The sequence below is a fragment of the Lepus europaeus genome, chromosome 20 (assembly GCF_033115175.1).
Source record: "Lepus europaeus isolate LE1 chromosome 20, mLepTim1.pri, whole genome shotgun sequence".
NCBI lineage: Eukaryota > Metazoa > Chordata > Mammalia > Lagomorpha > Leporidae > Lepus > Lepus europaeus.
In genome coordinates this window covers 39,515,049-39,534,517 of record NC_084846.1, presented here as the reverse complement: position 1 = coordinate 39,534,517, position 19,469 = coordinate 39,515,049, and the positions used below count along the sequence as shown (strand labels likewise).

Here is a 19,469-nt window from a genome sequence, read left to right as displayed (position 1 = left end):
AAGGGCTGTAAGTGCGCTCGCCCCTTTCATGCCTCCAGCAGTCTGGGTTAGGCATTGCTATCATCTGTGGGAAGTGAGGAAACGGAAGTGTGGAATGCTGGATTAGCTCGTCCACTGTGAGAGGAGGGCCAACCTCTGCCATCCGACTCTAGAAACCACCCGCTTAACCATCGTGTCTGGTGTGCCTCACCCTCTCTGGGTCTCCAGCAGCTTGGGATATTGGTGCTCTCCCTGTCACAGCTGGCACTTTGACAGATGACACAGAATTTCAGTGGTCATTGTTGAGGCTGTGCTGATTGGAGGAGGACAAAGAAATGGAGAAGCTGTTAAAGTATCGTGAAACTGCTTTCTATTACATCGATTAAAAATGCATGGGAAGTTTCAATGTAACTCTGTTAGGGGACTTTGTTTGCAGTGTGTCCACAATGATGTGCGCGACCCTGCAGATTAAGACTCTTAAATAACCAATGAGCGTAAGAAGCAGTGTTACTGCCTCATGCAGTGTAGACATCCTCATTGGCATAACACAGTGTACTTGAGAATAATTTATCTCGAAGGCTGTCAGTTGATATTGATGAGCATGGTAATTTACAAGAAGGGTGAACATCTGGAGAAGATTCTAAGTGTCTGTTAAAGTGCTCTTTTGAAAGCACTGGAAACCAGACTATTGTCTACCGAGTGTCCTAGGAGGACAGTATTTTTCTCTGAGCCCCCCCCCCCCTTTCTTTGGATTTTTAAATCCCACATTAGACCTGTTCTACAGCTTTCTGCAATGTTATGGTCAACAAACCCATTATATGCAGTCATTATCTCCATAGATATTTCATAAAACCTATTAACAAAAGAAAAATGCTGGCCAATGTAACATCAAAGTGAATGTTTACCTACATGTATTTGTGTCTGTGAATGCACATAGGGTTCTGTATGGACCACTAGAATCCTTTCCAAGAGGATTAACATTCTGAATAGGACACTTTTTAATCTTCCCTTTTGGTGCTTATGGGTAATAAAAGAAGCACATTACCGTCTCTTAGCCATCCTAACTTTCATTCTGTATCATTTACAGAATGCTAACATGCCATAGACTGAAGAGCTATCATTACCTGGGTTTTCAGTGAGGAAAACAGCATCAGAGAGGCTAAGTGAATTTTCCAGATGGCCAGAGTAAGAGTTGGTGTGAGGCCAGGACTGACTGAAGCCCCACTCACCTGGTGGTGTTGTCCTGGCCCTTCTGTCACCCGTGTGTGTAAGGAAGGTTGTGTCTAGCTGGGTAGCCCAATGATCTTACAAAATTCTGCTTGCGCTCAACTTTCTGAAGCTGTCAGAGCTGTGTCTTCCCTGTCCTCCACGCTGGGGCCCATCGCTCTTGCCTCTTGTGTTTTGCAGCTTTGGAGACATGCTGTCCTTCACCTTGACGGCCTTTGTGGAGCTGATGGACCACGGCATAGTGTCGTGGGATACGTTTTCCGTGGCGTTCATTAAGAAGGTAACGTGGCTCATGCTATCCTGGGTTTGCATCACCTCCTTCCTTCATAAATATTTTTCTCTGCTTTGAGGAGATTTTATTCTTGTGTATGTTGGTTCTTTATGGTAAAAGGTAAGTGTGCTTAATGAGAGTATTATGTATGTGGGGGTTGAAGCACTGAAATTCTATGTGAAAATGATTCTTGTTACATAGGCTATATAGATTTTAATAGATTGCATGTAAGAAACTGTAGTTAGGGGGACATTATTAATTAAATAATAATTGGTTAATTAAAGTTATTAATAATTACACAGGTGTCTACTGTTGGATTATCTGAGTGTGACTCTATTGGCCTTAAGGCCTTAGCAGAGTTCCTATGGTTTCTCTTAAACCTTCCATCCCCAAGCTGGTGTTCAGGCAAAGAAAACAGCAAAATATATTGTTGTCTTGAGTGCCTGGGTTTGAAGCAAGGCTGTGAGGGAAGGCGGCATGCCTGGGTCCGTGCGTCTTAGGTAGAGGGAGTCTGCCTGCTTGTAAATCATCGTCCAGTGACTATCTCAGGCACCAGCCAGTTCCGCTAGCCCCTCACATCTCTCTGCCTGCCGCAGCTCAGATTCTGTTTCTGTGCAGCAATTGTGCCTCTGACTGCCTCTCGGTGTGCGCAAGCGCAGGAGGGCCGGAGCTCAGCTCTCTTGCTGACTTGAGCCACAGCGTCTGGCCCAGAGTAAGACCTTAATGCATTTCTGTGAGATAAACGCTTGAAATCTGCTCAGTTTTTAATTTAACTTGAAGAAGAGAGGGAATACAGTGATACTCTCTTTAAATATATTTTAAGTAAAATTTTGGTTATGATTGGAAAAAAATAGAGCTGTGTTTCTTTAAATGATATGAGTAGTGGTTAGAGGCAACAATTTAATTTTCTGCCTACTTAGGAAAATGTTTTTCATTCACTGAAATTAAATTTAAAAATCATATTAAGCCTAAGGAAACAAAGACTAGCAGTCATGGCGATTTAGATAAAAGCTTAAATGCTTTTTTAAAAGTCAACACATTTCATATATTCGATTTCTTTATTCTCAGTTGTTATATTTCCTTTGGATTGCTACTTGGAGACCCCTTAAATGAACTTGAAAAAAAAAACTAATCAGAAAAATATTTAGTTTTTTTTTTTTTGAAGGTTAACTTTTTATTCATTAGCTGGACCAAGTTCAGCACTTTGACAACCCAGGAATTGTATGCAGGCATCTGTCTTTTAAATGGAGCTTTATCTCGACAAAAATCAACTAGGAAATGTGCTGACAAAAGATGCCTATCTCTGTGGGCTGGAGCTGGCTTCCTATTAATGCCAAATTCATACCACTTCAGAGAAATACATTTTTCTCTGCCAGCGCCTGACTCCTTCTCTGTTTCTTTATCTGTTTTGTTATGTGTGGCTCTAGATTCTCATTTACAAATCTTGACTGTAATAAATAACATCATTTCATAACCAGGCCAACAAATGGAATCCCTTGATGCCAATATATAACGTCATTGCTTTTTAAAGACTTGGCTACTTAAGGAGAAGGTGGGAAGACATGGGGAAGAAAGAAGGGAAAAACATAATGGAAGTTTCTGTGTTAGGAGTTGGCTTTCCTCTAGCCAAGTGCAACATCAGTGCCTTCTTTTGGAAGGAAATTTTCCCATAAACACTCTTGAAACCCTTGCTCACCCCGGAGGACCTGGCTCACCCCGTGAGTGTTCTCAGTGCCCAGGCAAACATCAACCACTTCAGTATAGAGACCTGGTAATTTCTGCCTTTTAAAGCCTTGATAGATTTATGAGCCTGTACTCAGATAATTTAAAATATGGGAGTGAAGTACCATGCTCTCCGTGGTTGTTTTGTTTTTGATAGCATAGGAAAATTTTCAGGCCTCATTTTCAGTGTTTATTGTGTTACTGATTCATGCACTGTGGTACCTCTTAGCTTCTTAAAAGTTACCCAACGATTCTTCTGTTTTATTTACGTACCATCTTTAAATGAATGAGCCCCATACAGAGGTAGGATAAGGGACCTTAACAAGTTCACGGAAAAATAGAATTAAATAAGTTTATGTTGGTGTAAGCATGTTTTGAAATCTATGCATAGTTTTTTCATGATACGTACTTTCCACGAACTCTTTGCAAACCCTTTGTATATAATTCCTGGTAATCCCTCATTCCTCTTCTTCCCTATGATACAGGCTGCCTTTCAGGAAGCTGTTCTGGGGCTGGCTTAGGTTGGCTATGCATGTCAGCCAAAAGTACAGCTGGAAAGCAGGGAGAAATTGAAAGGCAAAGGAAATCATTACTCATCCTTCAAGGGGTAAAGAAATTAAAAAACGTAACCAGACAGTTTGTTACCTTTTTTCTTTTAAAATTTTTATTTATTTTCATTTCACTTGAGAGGGAGGGGGTAGAGGAAGAGGGAAGGAAGGGAGAGAGGGAGAGGGGAAGTGAGAGACAGAGAGATTGGTTTTCTATCTCCCGTTTCACTCTCTAAATCCCTAAATGTGCAGAGCAGCCAGGGCTGGGCCAGGCAGTAAGCCGGAAGCTCAGAGCCCAATTTGGGTGTCCCACTTTGGTGGCAGGGAACCAAGTACTTGAGCCATCGCCTGTTGCTTCTCATGGTACACATTAGCAAGGATCTGGATGGGAAGCAGAGGAGCTAGGACTTGAACCAGGTACCCTGGTAAAGGATGTAGTGTCCCAAGCATTGACTTAACTGCTTGCCAAAATGCCTTCCCCATAGTCTGTTATCTTATTTAGCTATACTCAGGTCTGTAATTTTCGAACTGGATGCTTAGAATAACACTTGTGCCGGCACCACGACTCACTAGGCTAATCCTCCACCTGCGGCGCCGGCACCCCGGGTTCTAGTCCCGGTTGGGGCGCCGGATTCTGTCCCGGTTGCTCCTCTTCCAATCCAGCTCTCTGCTGTCACCCGGGAAGGCAGTGGAGGATGACCCAGTTCATTGGGCCCTGCACCCGCATGGGAGACCAGGAGGAAGCACCAGGCTCCTGGCTTCGGATTGGCACAGCACGCTGGCCGTGGCGGCCATTTGGGAGGTGAACCAACGGAAGGAAGACCTTTCTCTCTGTCTCTCTCACTGTCTAACTCTGCCTGTCAAAAAAAAAAAAAAAAAAAAGAATAACACTTGTACATTCACTTACATGGGGTTTGTCTCGAGTTCTTTTGAGGAAGAAAGTCATTACAATTGCTTGTATTAATGCTCAATGCTCAATACTCATGAAGTAAAAGTTTTGCATCACTTAAATGTCTGATAAAAATCAACGACCAATAAAGGTGAAAAAAGAAAAGAAAAGAAAAAGAAGTTAGTGTCAACAAACTGATATCTACTGCAGCATGTGCACCTGTCTCTAGTGAGTTGAGTGTCCACCGTCTGCCAGGTAGGTACTCAGCTTGGTGCATTCTACAAAACACTCCTTGCATAACAGTTAGCGTTGCCAAGGTGATTGGTTACGAATGTCAGTGAATTATGGAAATCGTGAGTTTTGAAGACTTTAAATTATTAGTTTAGTGATTACTTTAATGAATAGTTTTGTGAGAGAAATATATAGAAATGGAATATAAATGTGGTGAATAAGTATGCCTACATTGAAGCTAAGGTTACAGATTAGCGCAAGCTTGTTGAAAGCAGGAGAGAGTTAATGACTTGTAGAGAACTTTAAAACCCATTATAGAAAAGGTGCACTTCATATCAGAAGCCATGAAGAGTTCTGACTGAGTATTTTGAGAAAGGAAATTTGTAAGAAGGAGGCTTATGAAGGTGGCTGGTATGTATCTACTCACTGGGAAGTTTGAATGTAGAGGAAACCGAAGGAGATGCTGTTTCCATCACCCAAGCACGAGGTGGCCCATTGGCCAGTGCCCTGTGCATCTACTATATCCAAAGAGAGACATCTCTCTGATGTACTCTACAGGGATAGAAGATAGGGAACTGGAAGTGTTAGCCACTAATGTTTATGGGTGCTTAAAAAGACTAAAATCATTGGAAAAGGAGGAATAAGAAGACAATGTGACTTACTTCCACCCTGTTTAAGTTTAGACTTTGTTGGAATATCCAAATGGAGGTATTTTTTGTATACCGAGAGTAAGCATTTAATATACTTGATAGTAAATGCCTTCTTACCTGTCTGTGCTAGAACAAAAAGCACTCAAAGTTAAAAATTGTGTGTGTCTTGCTCATCTTTGTGCTTCCAGATCCATAAGACTGTGCAAATGCAATGCATATACCTTGAATGAGTCAGTTCAGAGGGCGTTTAACAATATCAGCAACAAGTGGAAGACCCGTGGAGTCCTAACACATCCACATTTAATATACACAGATAGGAAGAAGAGCCTGGAGTAAGGAGAGAATTAGTAGAGAGAAAACCAGAAGCATGGTCAATGAACTGCTTTATGAGTTTTTACTTTCCTCATAGCAATGCCAAGAGTTATGTCAGGGCAATGAAAAAACAGTGGGATGGTGGTGGTGGTGAGTAAGTCGAGGGATTTCTATTCTCTTTGGAAGAGGCCTAGGTCAAGTATTAAACCATGAACATAGTGTGAGGGTAATTGGATTTTTGTCAGGACAGATGACCTTGGAGAAATACAGGTGGCCTCCGCATGGTAGATTTGGTGGATTGGAGCAGCCTGGAAAGATTAAGGCGAAGGCTTGCCAGGGGCAGTAAACACAGCGAGGAAGTTTATTATAAGTCATGAGTGCAGCTAAGGCAGTCTTTTAAGAATCTTTAAATCCTCACATTCTTCCTGCAGCTTGAATTATAAAATAATAGCTTTTTGGAATGTGAAAGCCTAATATCCCTGTGGTTCTCAGTGTCATTTTCCCCCTGGCCCCTGAAATCTGTGTGTATCTGGGACAGGCAGGGTGTTTACACCTGCACCTCCCATCCCTACTTTCCCCAGAGAGTCTGTGGGCCATGTGGGCAATGGAGATGTTAAGTGGAAGTTGCCAAGGTATATTTGCATTTATCATGGACAAGGACAGGGAGGGGATGAGTGGAAGGGGTTGATGGGATGCAGAAAGAGAGACTGTTACTGACAGAGGGAAACAGCAAGTGTACCTGCCATGGAACCAAGTTATTTAGCTTTTAAGAAGGCAGACATTACGTTGATATAATAATGGCCTTTTAGTATGAGTTGTCAACAGACAGTAATAACATTTAATGAGGCCTCTAAAATAAAACCTTTATGGTACCCATCTGTTTGGATTGCTTGATCCATTATTCTAACCCCTATTTTACTTCCCACTTACATTCTGATTTATCATGTTCGGGGCTTTCATGATTAATTTTTTAAGGAATATATTTTAGAGCTTAAACTATTGTTTTAACTTTTAGCACTGCTGATTTAGATGATTTCCTGTTTGCTAAGTTTGAGAGATGTGAAGAATTCATTTTAACCAAAAGAAATGGGAGGAATGGGGAGTTTTGTGTGTGTTTGTTTGGGAATAGCAGCAATGAGAGTGGCCAGTCACTGAGAAGTTCTGTCAGTTGAGTCGTGTTGACAAGTGTGATTTGTGGGAGTCCCTTAAGAACATAATAGAGACACATAGTAAGAATGTAAAAATCGTGGACTGTGTGGACAAAGGGCAGTCTGGAAATGGAAGAGGAGTGGCCATTAGTGGATGTTGAAATTATTGTCTCAGAGAAACACAGGAAAGCTTTTCAATGTTAGTGTTGCAATTGCCTGTCCCTGGAAGCTGAAACTTAGAAGAATCATCCTGAGAAACCAGAGGGAAGAGTCCTTTGAAGATAGTTACTGAAAAAATGTTTGTCATGGAATTACGTAAATAGGATAAACTCTGCTTTGTAGAGCGCTATAAACGATTGTTGTTGTGAGTTTCTTGCAGTTTGCTGCAGCTTCGGGCACTTTCATCCTGTGTCTGATGTCGCCTGAGCATTCCCGACGGGCTTTATCTGTTCTCCTCTTCTCCTCTGTTGTACTAATTTAGAGCAGTCCGTGAAATGTGTCTCCATTGGATTTCCAGATTGCAAGTTTTGTGAACAAGTCAGCCATAGACATCTCAATCCTTCAGCGGTCCTTGGCCATTTTGGAGTCCATGGTGCTCAATAGCCATGACCTCTACCAGAAGGTGGCGCAAGAGATCACTATCGGCCAGCTCATTCCACACCTTCAAGGGTAAGCATGCTAAGGCCACTCTGTGGGGGGTCAAGTGATTCACAGAGACGGCTGCAGTAATGCCCTGGGGAAGATTCCATATTGGTTTGATTAAATGTACAGAAAAAGAATCTTGATGTGTATAACCAAACCCGGCGACGTCTTCATACTGAAATAGCAAGATACTCCGTAGTCCCCACCTCTGGTAAGCTCTGTATCTGTTCTGGGCACCATTCATTCCCCAGTGCAGACCCTTAGAGAATTTTCAGTTTCAAGAATGTTAGGTATCAGTATAGTTCTCCTTAATATCAGCTTGTTCTTGTAGGTTGTCAACAGAATCATTCCCTAACCTCATAGTGTTTTGTGTGATGCATAGATACATTTTCATAGTTAATTAGAAATTTTACATCAGGCACACTTTTAGCTAGGGATTTTAAAATGGAAGCTTATTCCTTAGATAGGAAGATCCTCCAATGGCCTTTTCCTTTTGTATTTTGTAATATAATCTATGTGGGTTTTCTTTTTCCCTCACAACTGGAGCTGTAACTTAGGGATAAGACAAGCTGCCCTCGCAGCCTACAGTCTTTAGGGCTTTTCCCTTGGTTTCTACCTGTAGGTATCTAGTAAGAGTGCCTCTGATGATACCAGCTGGAGAAGGACTCTGTTGTATGATGCTGTTTTATAGATTATTGTAGGTTGCAGGTGGCAGCTTGTATGAGAAAGGGAGTTTGTGGGCTACTAGGGTACCTTGTAGCATCCATGCATGCCTTAAGAAGCTGTGCCTTGGGAAGGAAAGCAGCCGTGGCTTCCTCAGAGTACCCATCACGGGCCTTGTTCTCTAGTACATGGGCTGCCGTCGGTGTGACCTGGCCTTCAGAAGCCCCTGCCCCTGGTCTCTCAGGTCAAGAGGAGACTTGACCAGCTGGTGGGAGTGTCGGGAAATTCCATGATCCTCTGAAGTATTAAGGACTGTGTTTATGATATACACTACCTGAGCACATTAGCAGTTTCCTTCAGCTGAAGGTAGAGGATGACCAGGATTTAAAATTTAAGTCACAGAAGCTGTGTATTGTGGCCACCATGAACATGAGCAGTTCTCCTAGGCTGATTTTGGAAAATGAGACCAGTGTTCCCATTTCCCTGAATGTGAAACATACACATTTTGCAGCCTGTGTCTTTCCCTGAACATCATTCACAGTCACTTCACCAGCATGGAGAAATTATTCGCCATGTGCTGTGCTAAGGATTTTATTCTCATTGACTCATTTTATCCTCATAGCAACCCTATGAACTTGGGAGGCCCATGAACTTGTCCAAGCCGGACAATGGTGAACTGGGCTTTGAATTCCACTCCACTGAATGTGAAGCTCTAAGCTCTTCTTCTTAAGCAGCCTGATAAATGTCCTTCTGTGTAGCTGCTGGGCCATTTTCTAAGTGTTGGGTCTTGTTATCTACTACATGCCTTACATTAGAGCTTTGCCTCATTTGGGATCTAGGATTTCTTTCCAATGGAAAACTAAATTTTAAGCATAGATGAAGATTATATATCACTTATCCTAAATGTGTGGGACCACAAGTATTTTCCGTTATGGATATTTGCATACAGATGATGAGATATCTTACTGATAAGATCCAACTCTAAAAACAAAATTCATTTATGTTTCTTATACATCTTACATACATAGGTTGAATAAATTTTGTGCAATATTTTCAATAATTTTGACATGAGGTCAAGAATGGAATTTTCTACTTTTGGCTTCATGTTGGCATTCAAAAAGTTTTGGAACATATCAGATTTTCAGATTAGTGATGCTTAACCTGTTCTGTTATTAAAATATTTCTATTCAAAAATAGAGTTTTGTGATGTGTATTATCATAGCCAAGGATACTAAACAGTTTCCTTGAAATAAGCCCAGGAATGGGGAGATAAGTCCAATAATATTCCCTGAGAAATTTCATGCATCAAACAGAATCACACACACACACACACACACACAGTACTGCTGTTGCTGTTGCTGCTGCTGTGCTACTACTACTCTTCCTACTACTACAGCTCATACAGTTGCTACAGCTACTGCCACTACCACACACCCTGGATTCATCCTCTTTTTTTTTTTTTTTTAAATTTATTTTATTTACTTGAAAGACAGAGTTACAAAGAGAGGTAGAAACAGAGAGAGAGAGGTCTTCCATCTGCTGGTTCATTTCCCAGATGGCCGCAATGGCTAGAGCTGTGCCAATCTGAAGCCAGGAGCCAGGAGCTTCTTCTGGGTCTCTTACGTAGGTTCAGGGGCCCAAGGACTTGGGCCATCTTCCACTGTTTTCTCAGGCCACAGCAGAGAGCTGGACAGGAAGAGGAACAGCCAGGACTTAGAACCGGTGCCCATATGGGATGCAGGCACCTCAGGCCAGGGCTTTAACCCACTATGCCACAGTGCCAGCCCTGGATTCATCCTCTTAATCCAGATGGAGGAGAAGGAAGTGAGCTGATGACTGCCTGTGTTTCTGGGCAACCTGCACTAAGCAGCTAGGAAGAGTAATTGTCTACCTTCTGTGTTTCCAGCCTTGTGGTGGTGGGAATGCATTCTTAGTGCTGCTCTGCCTTGCTGTCTCTCCTTACTTACTTGAGGACGGCGACATTGAGCCTTCTCATGGTCTGACTTCTAATGTTCTGTGTCTTTCAGGACAGATCAAGAAATCCAAACCTATACCATTGCTGTGATTAATGCATTATTCTTGAAGGCTCCCGATGAGAGGAGGCAGGTAAGTGGTATTGCTTTAGTGTTAAGACTGAGTCCGAGGCTAGAAGATTTTCATCCCGAGAGAGCCCTCTCCTTCCCATTGGAGGTACTTTTTGGGTTGCTGCAGAGCAGCTGTGCTCTGGGGCCATGCTGGGCAGCCTGAGTTCCTGACAAATCTAGGGCAGGCAGGTGGAGATGGGGAAGCCCTTGACCAAGAGCAATGCCAGGAGCATTGCAGTAGCAGTTGGCTTTCATGAAATGGAATCCTGCAGAGAACCAACCACAGGAAAAGAAGGGGGCATGGCTGCTCTAGTGGAAGCAGTGTCAGAGGTCTCGGGGTCTTCTGGACTTTCTCACTGGGTGCTCCCTGGGATGAGGCAGGTCTGTCCCCATTTTCCAGGTGGGAAAACTGAGACAGAAGAGAAGCCGCACTTTGCCCAGGAAGGAGTGAGCTGGAAAGGCGAGAGGACAAGAGGGATCATATGCAGATTGCTGCCTCTGGTTGATTTAACTGCATTAGTATGTCAGAGGGGCTCTTTGCTTGGGGGCATTTCTTTTGAAATGGGTGGATGTGACTGGGAGCTGAATAGTCCGGTTCCCTCCCCTGTGGTAAAAGTGAAGGGAATCCCTTCAGTGTGCCCAGATGAAACGTGCTCTTTGGTAGTTTTCTTGGTCTGTGGAGCCTTGGATTCTTTCTCAAGCAGAGACAGGAATATTGTAGTGAGAGAAGAAGTGCAATTTTGCCATCACTTGAAATTGAGTTGCAAAATCCATTCATGGTTTTTGATCGACATAATACACACCTGTAATAAGTTACCTTGTCCCAGTGCAAAGCCTTCCAACACTTCGTGGAAATATCGGACCTTCAGCCCTAGGATATGTACTGGGAACTTGATGACAGGTCTCGATTGTTTTAGAAGCATTTAGAAGGCTCATCTGGAACTAAGTGCATTGTCAAGAATGTTGGTATTTTATTTTTTCATTGCCAAGGATTTCAAACCTCAGTAAGTAAGTGTAAGGGGTTCTGGCTTGTTTTCCATTTAGAATTGTTTGTTATTCCTCTGGGGCTCTGTCTGCACAATGAGCGCTGTCACTTCATAGTTTCCCTGGGGTTTGAATTTATGCTGGCTGAAGCCAGGAGGTGGGGCCTGCTGTCCCTGAGCTTGGGCTGAGACCTCTTACCCAGGCTCAGATTAAAAAAAAAAAAAACAACAAAACTTTAATTAAAAAATTTTAATAGACATATTAAAATTGTACATATTCATGCACTATCATGCTATGTTTTGACACATGTATACATTATATCATGTTGAATCAGGGTAAATAATGCCTATCTCCTCAAACATTCAACATTTCTTTATGTTAAAAACATCCAAAATCCTGCCTTCCAGGTTTTCTCCCTTTGCTAGAGAAATACGTAGTGCGTTAACATTTTCTGTAGTCACCCTACGATGCAGTAGACTCCCAGAGCATCTTTACTCCTACCTAGCTATCGCTTAGTACCCATTAATCAACCTTTCCTCATCTTTCCCTCCTGGCTTCCCTCCCCAGCCTCTGATAACCACCAATACACTTTTAACTTCTATGTGATCATTTTTTTTTTTTAAACTCCGTATAGGAGTGACTGGATTTTTAAAGGATTCTTTGTAGATGTGAGACAGGGTGATGAGTGGAGCTACCCCTGTGATATTGTATCTGAGTACTGAACTCGGATTATCTCTCAGGCAACACAGCCAATTGGCTGGCAGCTCTCACTAGGCATTAGAGGAGCTTGATCCTACTGCCCAGACCCGGGACATCTGGCCAAACCACATAGCAGCTAAGTGTAGAATGTGGGGCTCAGTGAGGCTGCGTTCTGGTCTGAGTTCTTGGAAGTCTCCTTTCCCCATCTGTGGAAGAAGAGGCTGGATTAAATGAAATGAAAGTTCATGTCTACCCCTGGGGCTATGATTTCACTTGGATCTCTGACTCCAGACATGAGTAAGATGCAGACACCATGCATACTACTTTACACAAAACCCTCCTGCTAATTTGGTGAGTGATAGTCTCATGACCATGGTCACATAGGGAAACATGTCAATTTCTACTGTCTTCAGAACACTGGTAATAATGGAAATATAACAGGATAGCAGCACAATATTAGGCTTGGATTCTGTGGGTCAATCTGCTTTTGAAAGTTATGCAATGTAAGGTGGTCTGGATGGAGTTTGATCATATAAAGCTGTAATAGTAATAAACTACCACAAAGAGAAGTCTAAAAATCTTGTGCTATTTAAGAAAACAGTTCAGTTAAGAAAGAGTATATGTAATCCTGCAGAAATTTACAAAGAATTGTATTACTAATTCAGTCTCAGAAATTAGTTACAAGACTGTATGGAAGGTTCCAAGATGGTGGATTAGGGAATGACATACTGCTCTAGGCTAGGGATAAACAGTTAAAAAAAAGTGTAGGAAGTGCACTCCCAGGGGAGAATTGGAGAGGAAACTGCTCTGGAAAGCCTACAAGAGAAAGAGGAATGCCGTGAACCCAGGTGGAAGCGCAACGTGAACACAAACACAAACACAAACACAACTGGAGCAGCCGAGAGCTGGAGCAGGGGGCATCTTGGAGATGGAGGGGAGTCTGGACTGCAGCAACCCATGGTGAAATAGCCGGAGGGAAAGTGTGGCTGAGTCTGGACTGGAGCCCTGGGGGCTAGTGGTTGCTAGCGGTTGCCCATGGACCCAGTGGAAGTAGAGGGGGCACATTTATCTCACCCCAACTGCTCTACAACAGTGCCCGCTGCCTGGCTGAGAAAGGGTGGGCGCCATTTTGGGTTTGAGTGGGAGCTGCAGAAGACTTTGTGCCTGCACGTAGCAGCTGGCTGATACGGGACGCCATCTTCTCAGCAGTACCAGTGCCAGTGGTGGGGAGAGAGAGCACCATTCGGCCGGTGGCTCTTGTGTACACATGTGATCCAGAGATTCTAGCAGAGTCCCCACTGACTATGAGCCTGGTCGGGCGGTGACTGGGCAACCACATAGGACGGTGGGGTGCCTGCAGCCTCCCAGGATCCATACCCAGGCAGAGCTGTCTCTCTGTTGACTGAACAGGCTGGCAATGTTGGAGATTTTTGGGCTACCATCAAACAACCCAACATACAGGACTTAGGAGTTCCTAAAGGTGTGGAGAGGATGGACTAGAAGACCTTTTTAATGAAATAATTACAGAAAAATTCCCCAATTTGGAGAAAGGATGGACTATCCAAGTAGAAGAAGCACATAGAACTCCTAACAGACATGACAGAAAAGATCTTCAGCACGACACATTGTACTGAGACTTTTTCCACAGTAAAACATAAAGAAAAGATTCTAAAATGTGCATGAAAGAAATGCTAGTTTATTTTCAGAGGATCTCCAGTTAGACTCATAGCTGACTTCTCATCAGAAGCCCTACAGGCTGGAAGGGAATGGCAACTTATAGTCCAAGTCTTAAAAGAAAAAACTTTCAACCCAGAATACTGTACCCTGCAAAACTCTCATTTATGAATGAAGGTGAAATAAAGACCTTCCAGAACAAACAGAACTTGAAAGAATTTGTCACCACTCATCCAGCCTTACAAAAGATGCTTAAGAATGTGCTACACAGAGAAACACAGAAAGATAGCCATCATTATGAACGAATGTGGAAGGCAGAAAATCCCCAGTAAAAGTACAAAAGAAATCCAAAGTAAACAATAGGAATATTTATGGAAAAATTTCATGGCCTAGTTATTACTTATCAATAGTCACCTTGAGGGGCCAGCACTGTGGTGAAGTGGGTAAAGCCCCTACCTGCAGTGCCAGTTTGAGTCCCGGCCAGGAGCGTCTTCCAGGTCTCCCATGTGAGTGCAGGGGCCCAAGGACTTGGGCCATCTTCTACTGCTTTCCCAGGCCACAGCAGAGAGCTGGATGGGAAGTGGAGCAGCTGGGACCCAAACCAGTGCCCATATGGGATGCCGGCACTGCAGGCAGTGGCTTTACCCACTGTGCCACAGTGCTGGCCCAAAATTAATAAGTCTTTTAAAAAAATAGTCATCTTGGATGTAAATGGCCTCAACCTTCCAGTTAAAAAACACAGGCTGAGTGAATGGATTAAAAAACAAGACCCATCCATTTGGTGTCTACAAGAAACACATCTCACTGACAAAGATTCACACAGACTGAAAGTGAAAGGATGGAAGAAGATATTCCATGCTACTGGAAAGCAAAAATTATCAGATGTTGCAATCGTAATATCAGACAAAATAGACTTTAACATAAAAACTGTTAAGAGACAAAGATGGGCGCGCTATGTAATGATTAAGGTATCAATTCAACAGGCAGATGCAACTATAATAAATGTATACATATGCAATTACAGGGTGCCTGGCTAGTTACAACAAATGTTAATGGATATAAAGGGAGACATAGACTCCAGTACAATAGTAATGGGGGACTTCAACCCTCTACTTTCATCGATGGACAGATCAACTAGACAGAAAATCAACAAAGAAACAACAGAGCTAACCAACACTATGGACCAAATGGACCTAACTGATATCAACAGAACTTTTCACCCCAGAGTTGCAGAATACACATTCTTCTCATCAGTGCGTGGCACTAAGATAGACCATAGAGTAGACCATAAAGCAAGTCACAGCAAACTAAAAAAAAAAAAAAAAAATTCATACCATGCACATCTTCTCTGACCACAATGGAATGAAGCTGGAAGTCAACAGCTCAATAATCTCTAGATTATTGGAGACTGAACTGTTGACTGGATAAAGAAATTATGGTATATACACACTATGGAGTACTACTCAGCTTAAAAAAATGAAATTCTATCTTTTTCAAGATGGACACAGCTGGAAATCATTACACTTAGTGAAATAAGCCAGTCCCAAAAAGACAGATATCATATGTTTTCCCTGATCTGAGATAACTATTAGAGTACCTGAAATGTAATGTATTGGAGTGAAACAGACATTTTGAGATTCAATGATTGTTTATAGCCCATGTCTCTTCCACTGAGGAAGTGTTTTTTTTTTTTTTCCTCTTCATACAATTTGTTGAACTCTTTTTCTTAGTGTAGGGTTAACTGTACAATCATTAAGTAAACTGAGAATAGATCTTTGTAAAAATTGAGAATGGGAATGTGAGAGGGAGGAGGAAGAATTGTTGGAGCATGGGCGGGAGGGAGAATAGGGGAGAAAGTGTCACTGTGTTCCTAAATCTATATATATGAAGTACATGAAACTTGTATAACTTAAATAAAATTTAAAAAAAAGAAATTAGTTATAAGCTACTAAGCTGTTGTGGACATTATAAACTGCTGAATTTAGACATTTATCAAAAATTAAAGGAGTACTATGGCTTTTAAATTATTTTTTAAAAACTTGAATGAGTTATGAGAGTTAGCTCAAAAAATGGTTTGAAGTTCCACAGTACAGGTAACTCTGTGGCCAATATTCTGAAGGCCAAGGAAGCCCTATAAAGCAGAAGATTAGGCTTATTGGTGATATCACCTGGATTGGTATAGCTAATATCACCAGTAAGTGTGTACACCTTTGTGTTGCCAAGGGAATACCTCTCTGCAGCATGAAGGACACCAAGCCCATTTTCTCTCTCCGTTTAGATTAAAATGCAGTCTAAACATTTATGTATTTGATGTGCAGCAAGATCTTTTTTTGTTCAAAGCCTTAGGACATTGGTTACATTCCACTTCAGTCAAGGATGTTTCTTTGTTCCATCTCCTCTTCCTCAGTTGGGGCCAAACACATTCCTGGAGCTCCGTTTTCTAGGTTTCCTTTAATTTTTAAAATGCATAAAATGGATTTGGGATGATTTAACACTTTATTTCACTGTTTACTTGGGGAAAAAATACTACCATCGTCAGAAGGACCTATGTAATTTTTTTCTCTTGTGTTCACGGAGTGGACTCTGCTGATGGGCACTGGGCAGGTGCTGTGCCAGGACTTGGGATAACTTCCTCTTCTGGGAAGGCCTCCATTGCTGTCATGCCCCTGTGACGGCGGAGGCCCTTGGTTCCCTGCACAAATGAAGGGGACAGTGCATGAGTTTCACAGGGGAGGGGGTTGCTCTTAGGTTGGAAAATGCATCCTTTCCCCTCAACTATTTGCATTATCCAGTCTACTCATTTAATGCAAGCATGTTGGCAAGATTCATTCCAAATTTCCCTGTACATCTCTATTGTTTTTATAAACATGGTTAAAAGACACTTGGTAGAAAATTCAGAAACGACGGAGTTAAAAGGCAGAAGGCTGAATGGCTGGCGTCCCTGTACTGGCCTTTGCAGAAAGAGAGCTACTGCAGTTACTCACAACTCTCGTGCCTTTCATGGGGCCACTTCCTGCCTTGTCCCATGTACATATCCTCTTACGTATATCATACTGCATGTACTGTTTCTGTTAAAAGAACTCTTAAAATGAAACCGTATTTTGTGTTATTTTTCCATATCAGTACAGATTAACTCATATTCACAACTTTTCATACTTTTATATCACTTTAATGCTATAGCATAGTCACTCTGGATTCTCATGTTTTTTAGAATAGTTTTCTAAATTGTGCAGAAAAATCTATGATGACAAGACTATTTCTATTTTCTTCCTGACCAAGCTCCTATTCCTTAGGAGGGTAGTATAAAACATGCGCTTAGTCTTTTATCAAGCATTTATTGGCTGCCCTATGCCAGAATTTATGCTTTGGGCTTGGAATACAAAGAAGGACAAGCTGTTCCCTGTGCCTGTGAGGAGCCCATAGTCTTATGCAGAACATAAATATTGTAAACTGATAATTGCAAAAATTTCTCTAGTAGATGTTGCAAATATATTGTCTGTTATAAACTTCCTTTAATATACTCTAACATAGTATGCTAGGATAAACACAAGGAAAAATATGTTTTCTTTTTTTCTTTGTATGACTATTGGGCAGTAATTTCATTTTGTAAAAGAAAAGAAATTAAAAGAACTATAGAATCCTTTGGGCCTTTTTGTCATTTGGCCCAAGGACAAAAAAACAAACCGATGGGCTTTTCTATTTCAGTTGATCGAGCGGCAGGTAGAGCTGCTTCTCGGTTATCGTGTAATTTGTTTCTGAACGGTCAAGGTCCCTGCTTTCTGGTTTCCAAGAGCACAGAAGAGGATGTGCTACTGGAGTTCAGCTGTAGAGCTGCCTAGGCTTTCTGAACCATCGTACAGCACTTACGCTTTTTCAATGTGCTGGGTCTGCAGGGGGTTCACTCAAAGCTGCCAACCTCTAACAGAGTCCTCTGCCTTCTCGCCCCTTCTTCTCTCCTGCTCGCATTCCTCTCTGTGGTGGCGCTGACGCCGCTAGGTTGATGTAGAGAGCAGTGTTGACATCCTTGGTTGTCCTCTGACTGTAAGTCATCCGCGTTCCCCTTGTCAGCAGAAATGGGCCCTGTTCTCCGTGGTGCTGTCCGTCCCTGCTTGTATGTGCTCCCTAGAGCTCCTTCCCCTGTGTTCTTGTTGATCCTTGCTTTCTGCAAATTTATTTTAACCTTGGTAGAATTCATGGTTTTGATTTTTAAAAATTCTTACTTACCTACTATTTTCTACTTATTTGGAAGGCAGGTAGACAGAGACCCAGACTGACAGAGAAATATCTTCCATGTGCTAGTTCACTCCCCCAAATGAGCGAGGCAGCCAGGGCTGGGTCAGGCTGAAGCCAGGAGACAGAATTCCATCTGGGTCTCCTGTGTGGGTGGCAAGGACCCAAACACTGGAGCCATCACCTGCTGCCTTCCAGGGTGCTCATCAGCAGGAAGCTGGAACCAGGAACCAGGAGTGGAGCCAGGCCATGATCCTGAGTGTTCTGATACGGGATGTAGGTGTTACAGGCAGCAATGTAACCACTATGCCGAGCACCTATACCTACTCCAAGGTTGTTTTTTTATCCATAGCTTAGTTTCATCTCTGGTCAGTAAGATCAACAATACCGAAAGTACTCCCCACCACAAAACAACATTCTAGAATCTTCTTGAATATGAGCAGTATTTTTACTTTTTGAATGTGTGCACCAAGATTGTGCTTGACTGTATAATTTTCCCTGAGCATCTACTTGTCAATATGTAGAAAGGAAATCTGTGAATCATTTTTTTTAACTAAATCGTCTGCAAAAATCTTCTTTGCCAATCAAGAAATGTCAAAGTGTAAAGCAAAACCTACAGCTAGGAGGCCTAGCAGAGCTGCAGTCTGGCGTGAACTACTGGGAGAGCTCAGCATCTGGCTAGATACTGTTCTTTGCTAAAACACCACTCAGTTCACTTAACGTGGTCTGCTTTCAAGACCTGCTCACTCTGTGATTTTGCATGAATTAAGATGAACTGGCAGTTAGAAGACTTAGCTCTTCAAGGCCGTTCACGAAGGCCTTGCTGTAGGGGTGTGTTGTTTTGCCAAAGCTTCCTGCACATAGACTAAAAATGAACATGGCAAGCCTTCTAATGGAAACCCATTGCTTTCGTCTGGAATGTTTGATATTTAATTGGCACTCACTTCTTTCTGGAAGGAGGAAATTTTTTAAAGCCAAAATATATATATATATATATATATATATATATATATATATATATTGTAGGTGCAAGACTTCCTTCTTTTGCATTTGAGATGGCTTTTGTAAGCTCAATGGAACATTCAAAAAGTACTGTGCATACGACTGCCTCTTGGGGTTCATTCTTTCATAAGAAATACTGCTGATAGACAGTTGGGAAACACAGCCCAGGGGAGGTCAGTTTTGGATGTGTTGACCTTGGTCTTTCTAACCTAAGCCCTTTCGTGCCTGTGTTTTTGTTCCACAGGAGATGGCAAATATTTTGGCTCAGAAGCAGCTGCGTTCCATCATTTTAACAGTGAGTACTGAAGCGCTGCGGCCACTCTGTCGGGGGATAGATAGCCAGGGTTGTTTATGTTTCTCCTCCTTTGGTTACGTTGTGGTTTGCTCCATGACCTGCTTCTGTGGTGTAGCGGTAGGAACTGGAAAGGAGGAAAAATCATTCTTTTGGAGTTGGATAAATAAGGCATTCCTGTATGAGCTGCTTTTCGTGATTGGAGGGCGGAGTCTCTGGAAT

General features: G+C 42.3%; 1 protein-coding gene across 5 annotated transcripts in view; it reads left to right on the top strand.

Moving 5' to 3' along the window:
- ELMO1 (engulfment and cell motility 1) overlaps nt 1–19,469 on the top strand; it is a 565,441-nt gene that overhangs the window by 195,711 nt on the left and 350,261 nt on the right. For all 5 annotated transcript variants that reach the window (XM_062178895.1, XM_062178893.1, XM_062178898.1 and 2 more), the window contains exons 8-11: nt 1,387–1,486; nt 7,495–7,646; nt 10,310–10,388; nt 19,200–19,250. In XM_062178895.1, the coding sequence (XP_062034879.1) occupies nt 1,387–1,486; nt 7,495–7,646; nt 10,310–10,388; nt 19,200–19,250 (382 nt within the window). The remainder of the gene's footprint in view (nt 1–1,386; nt 1,487–7,494; nt 7,647–10,309; nt 10,389–19,199; nt 19,251–19,469) is intronic.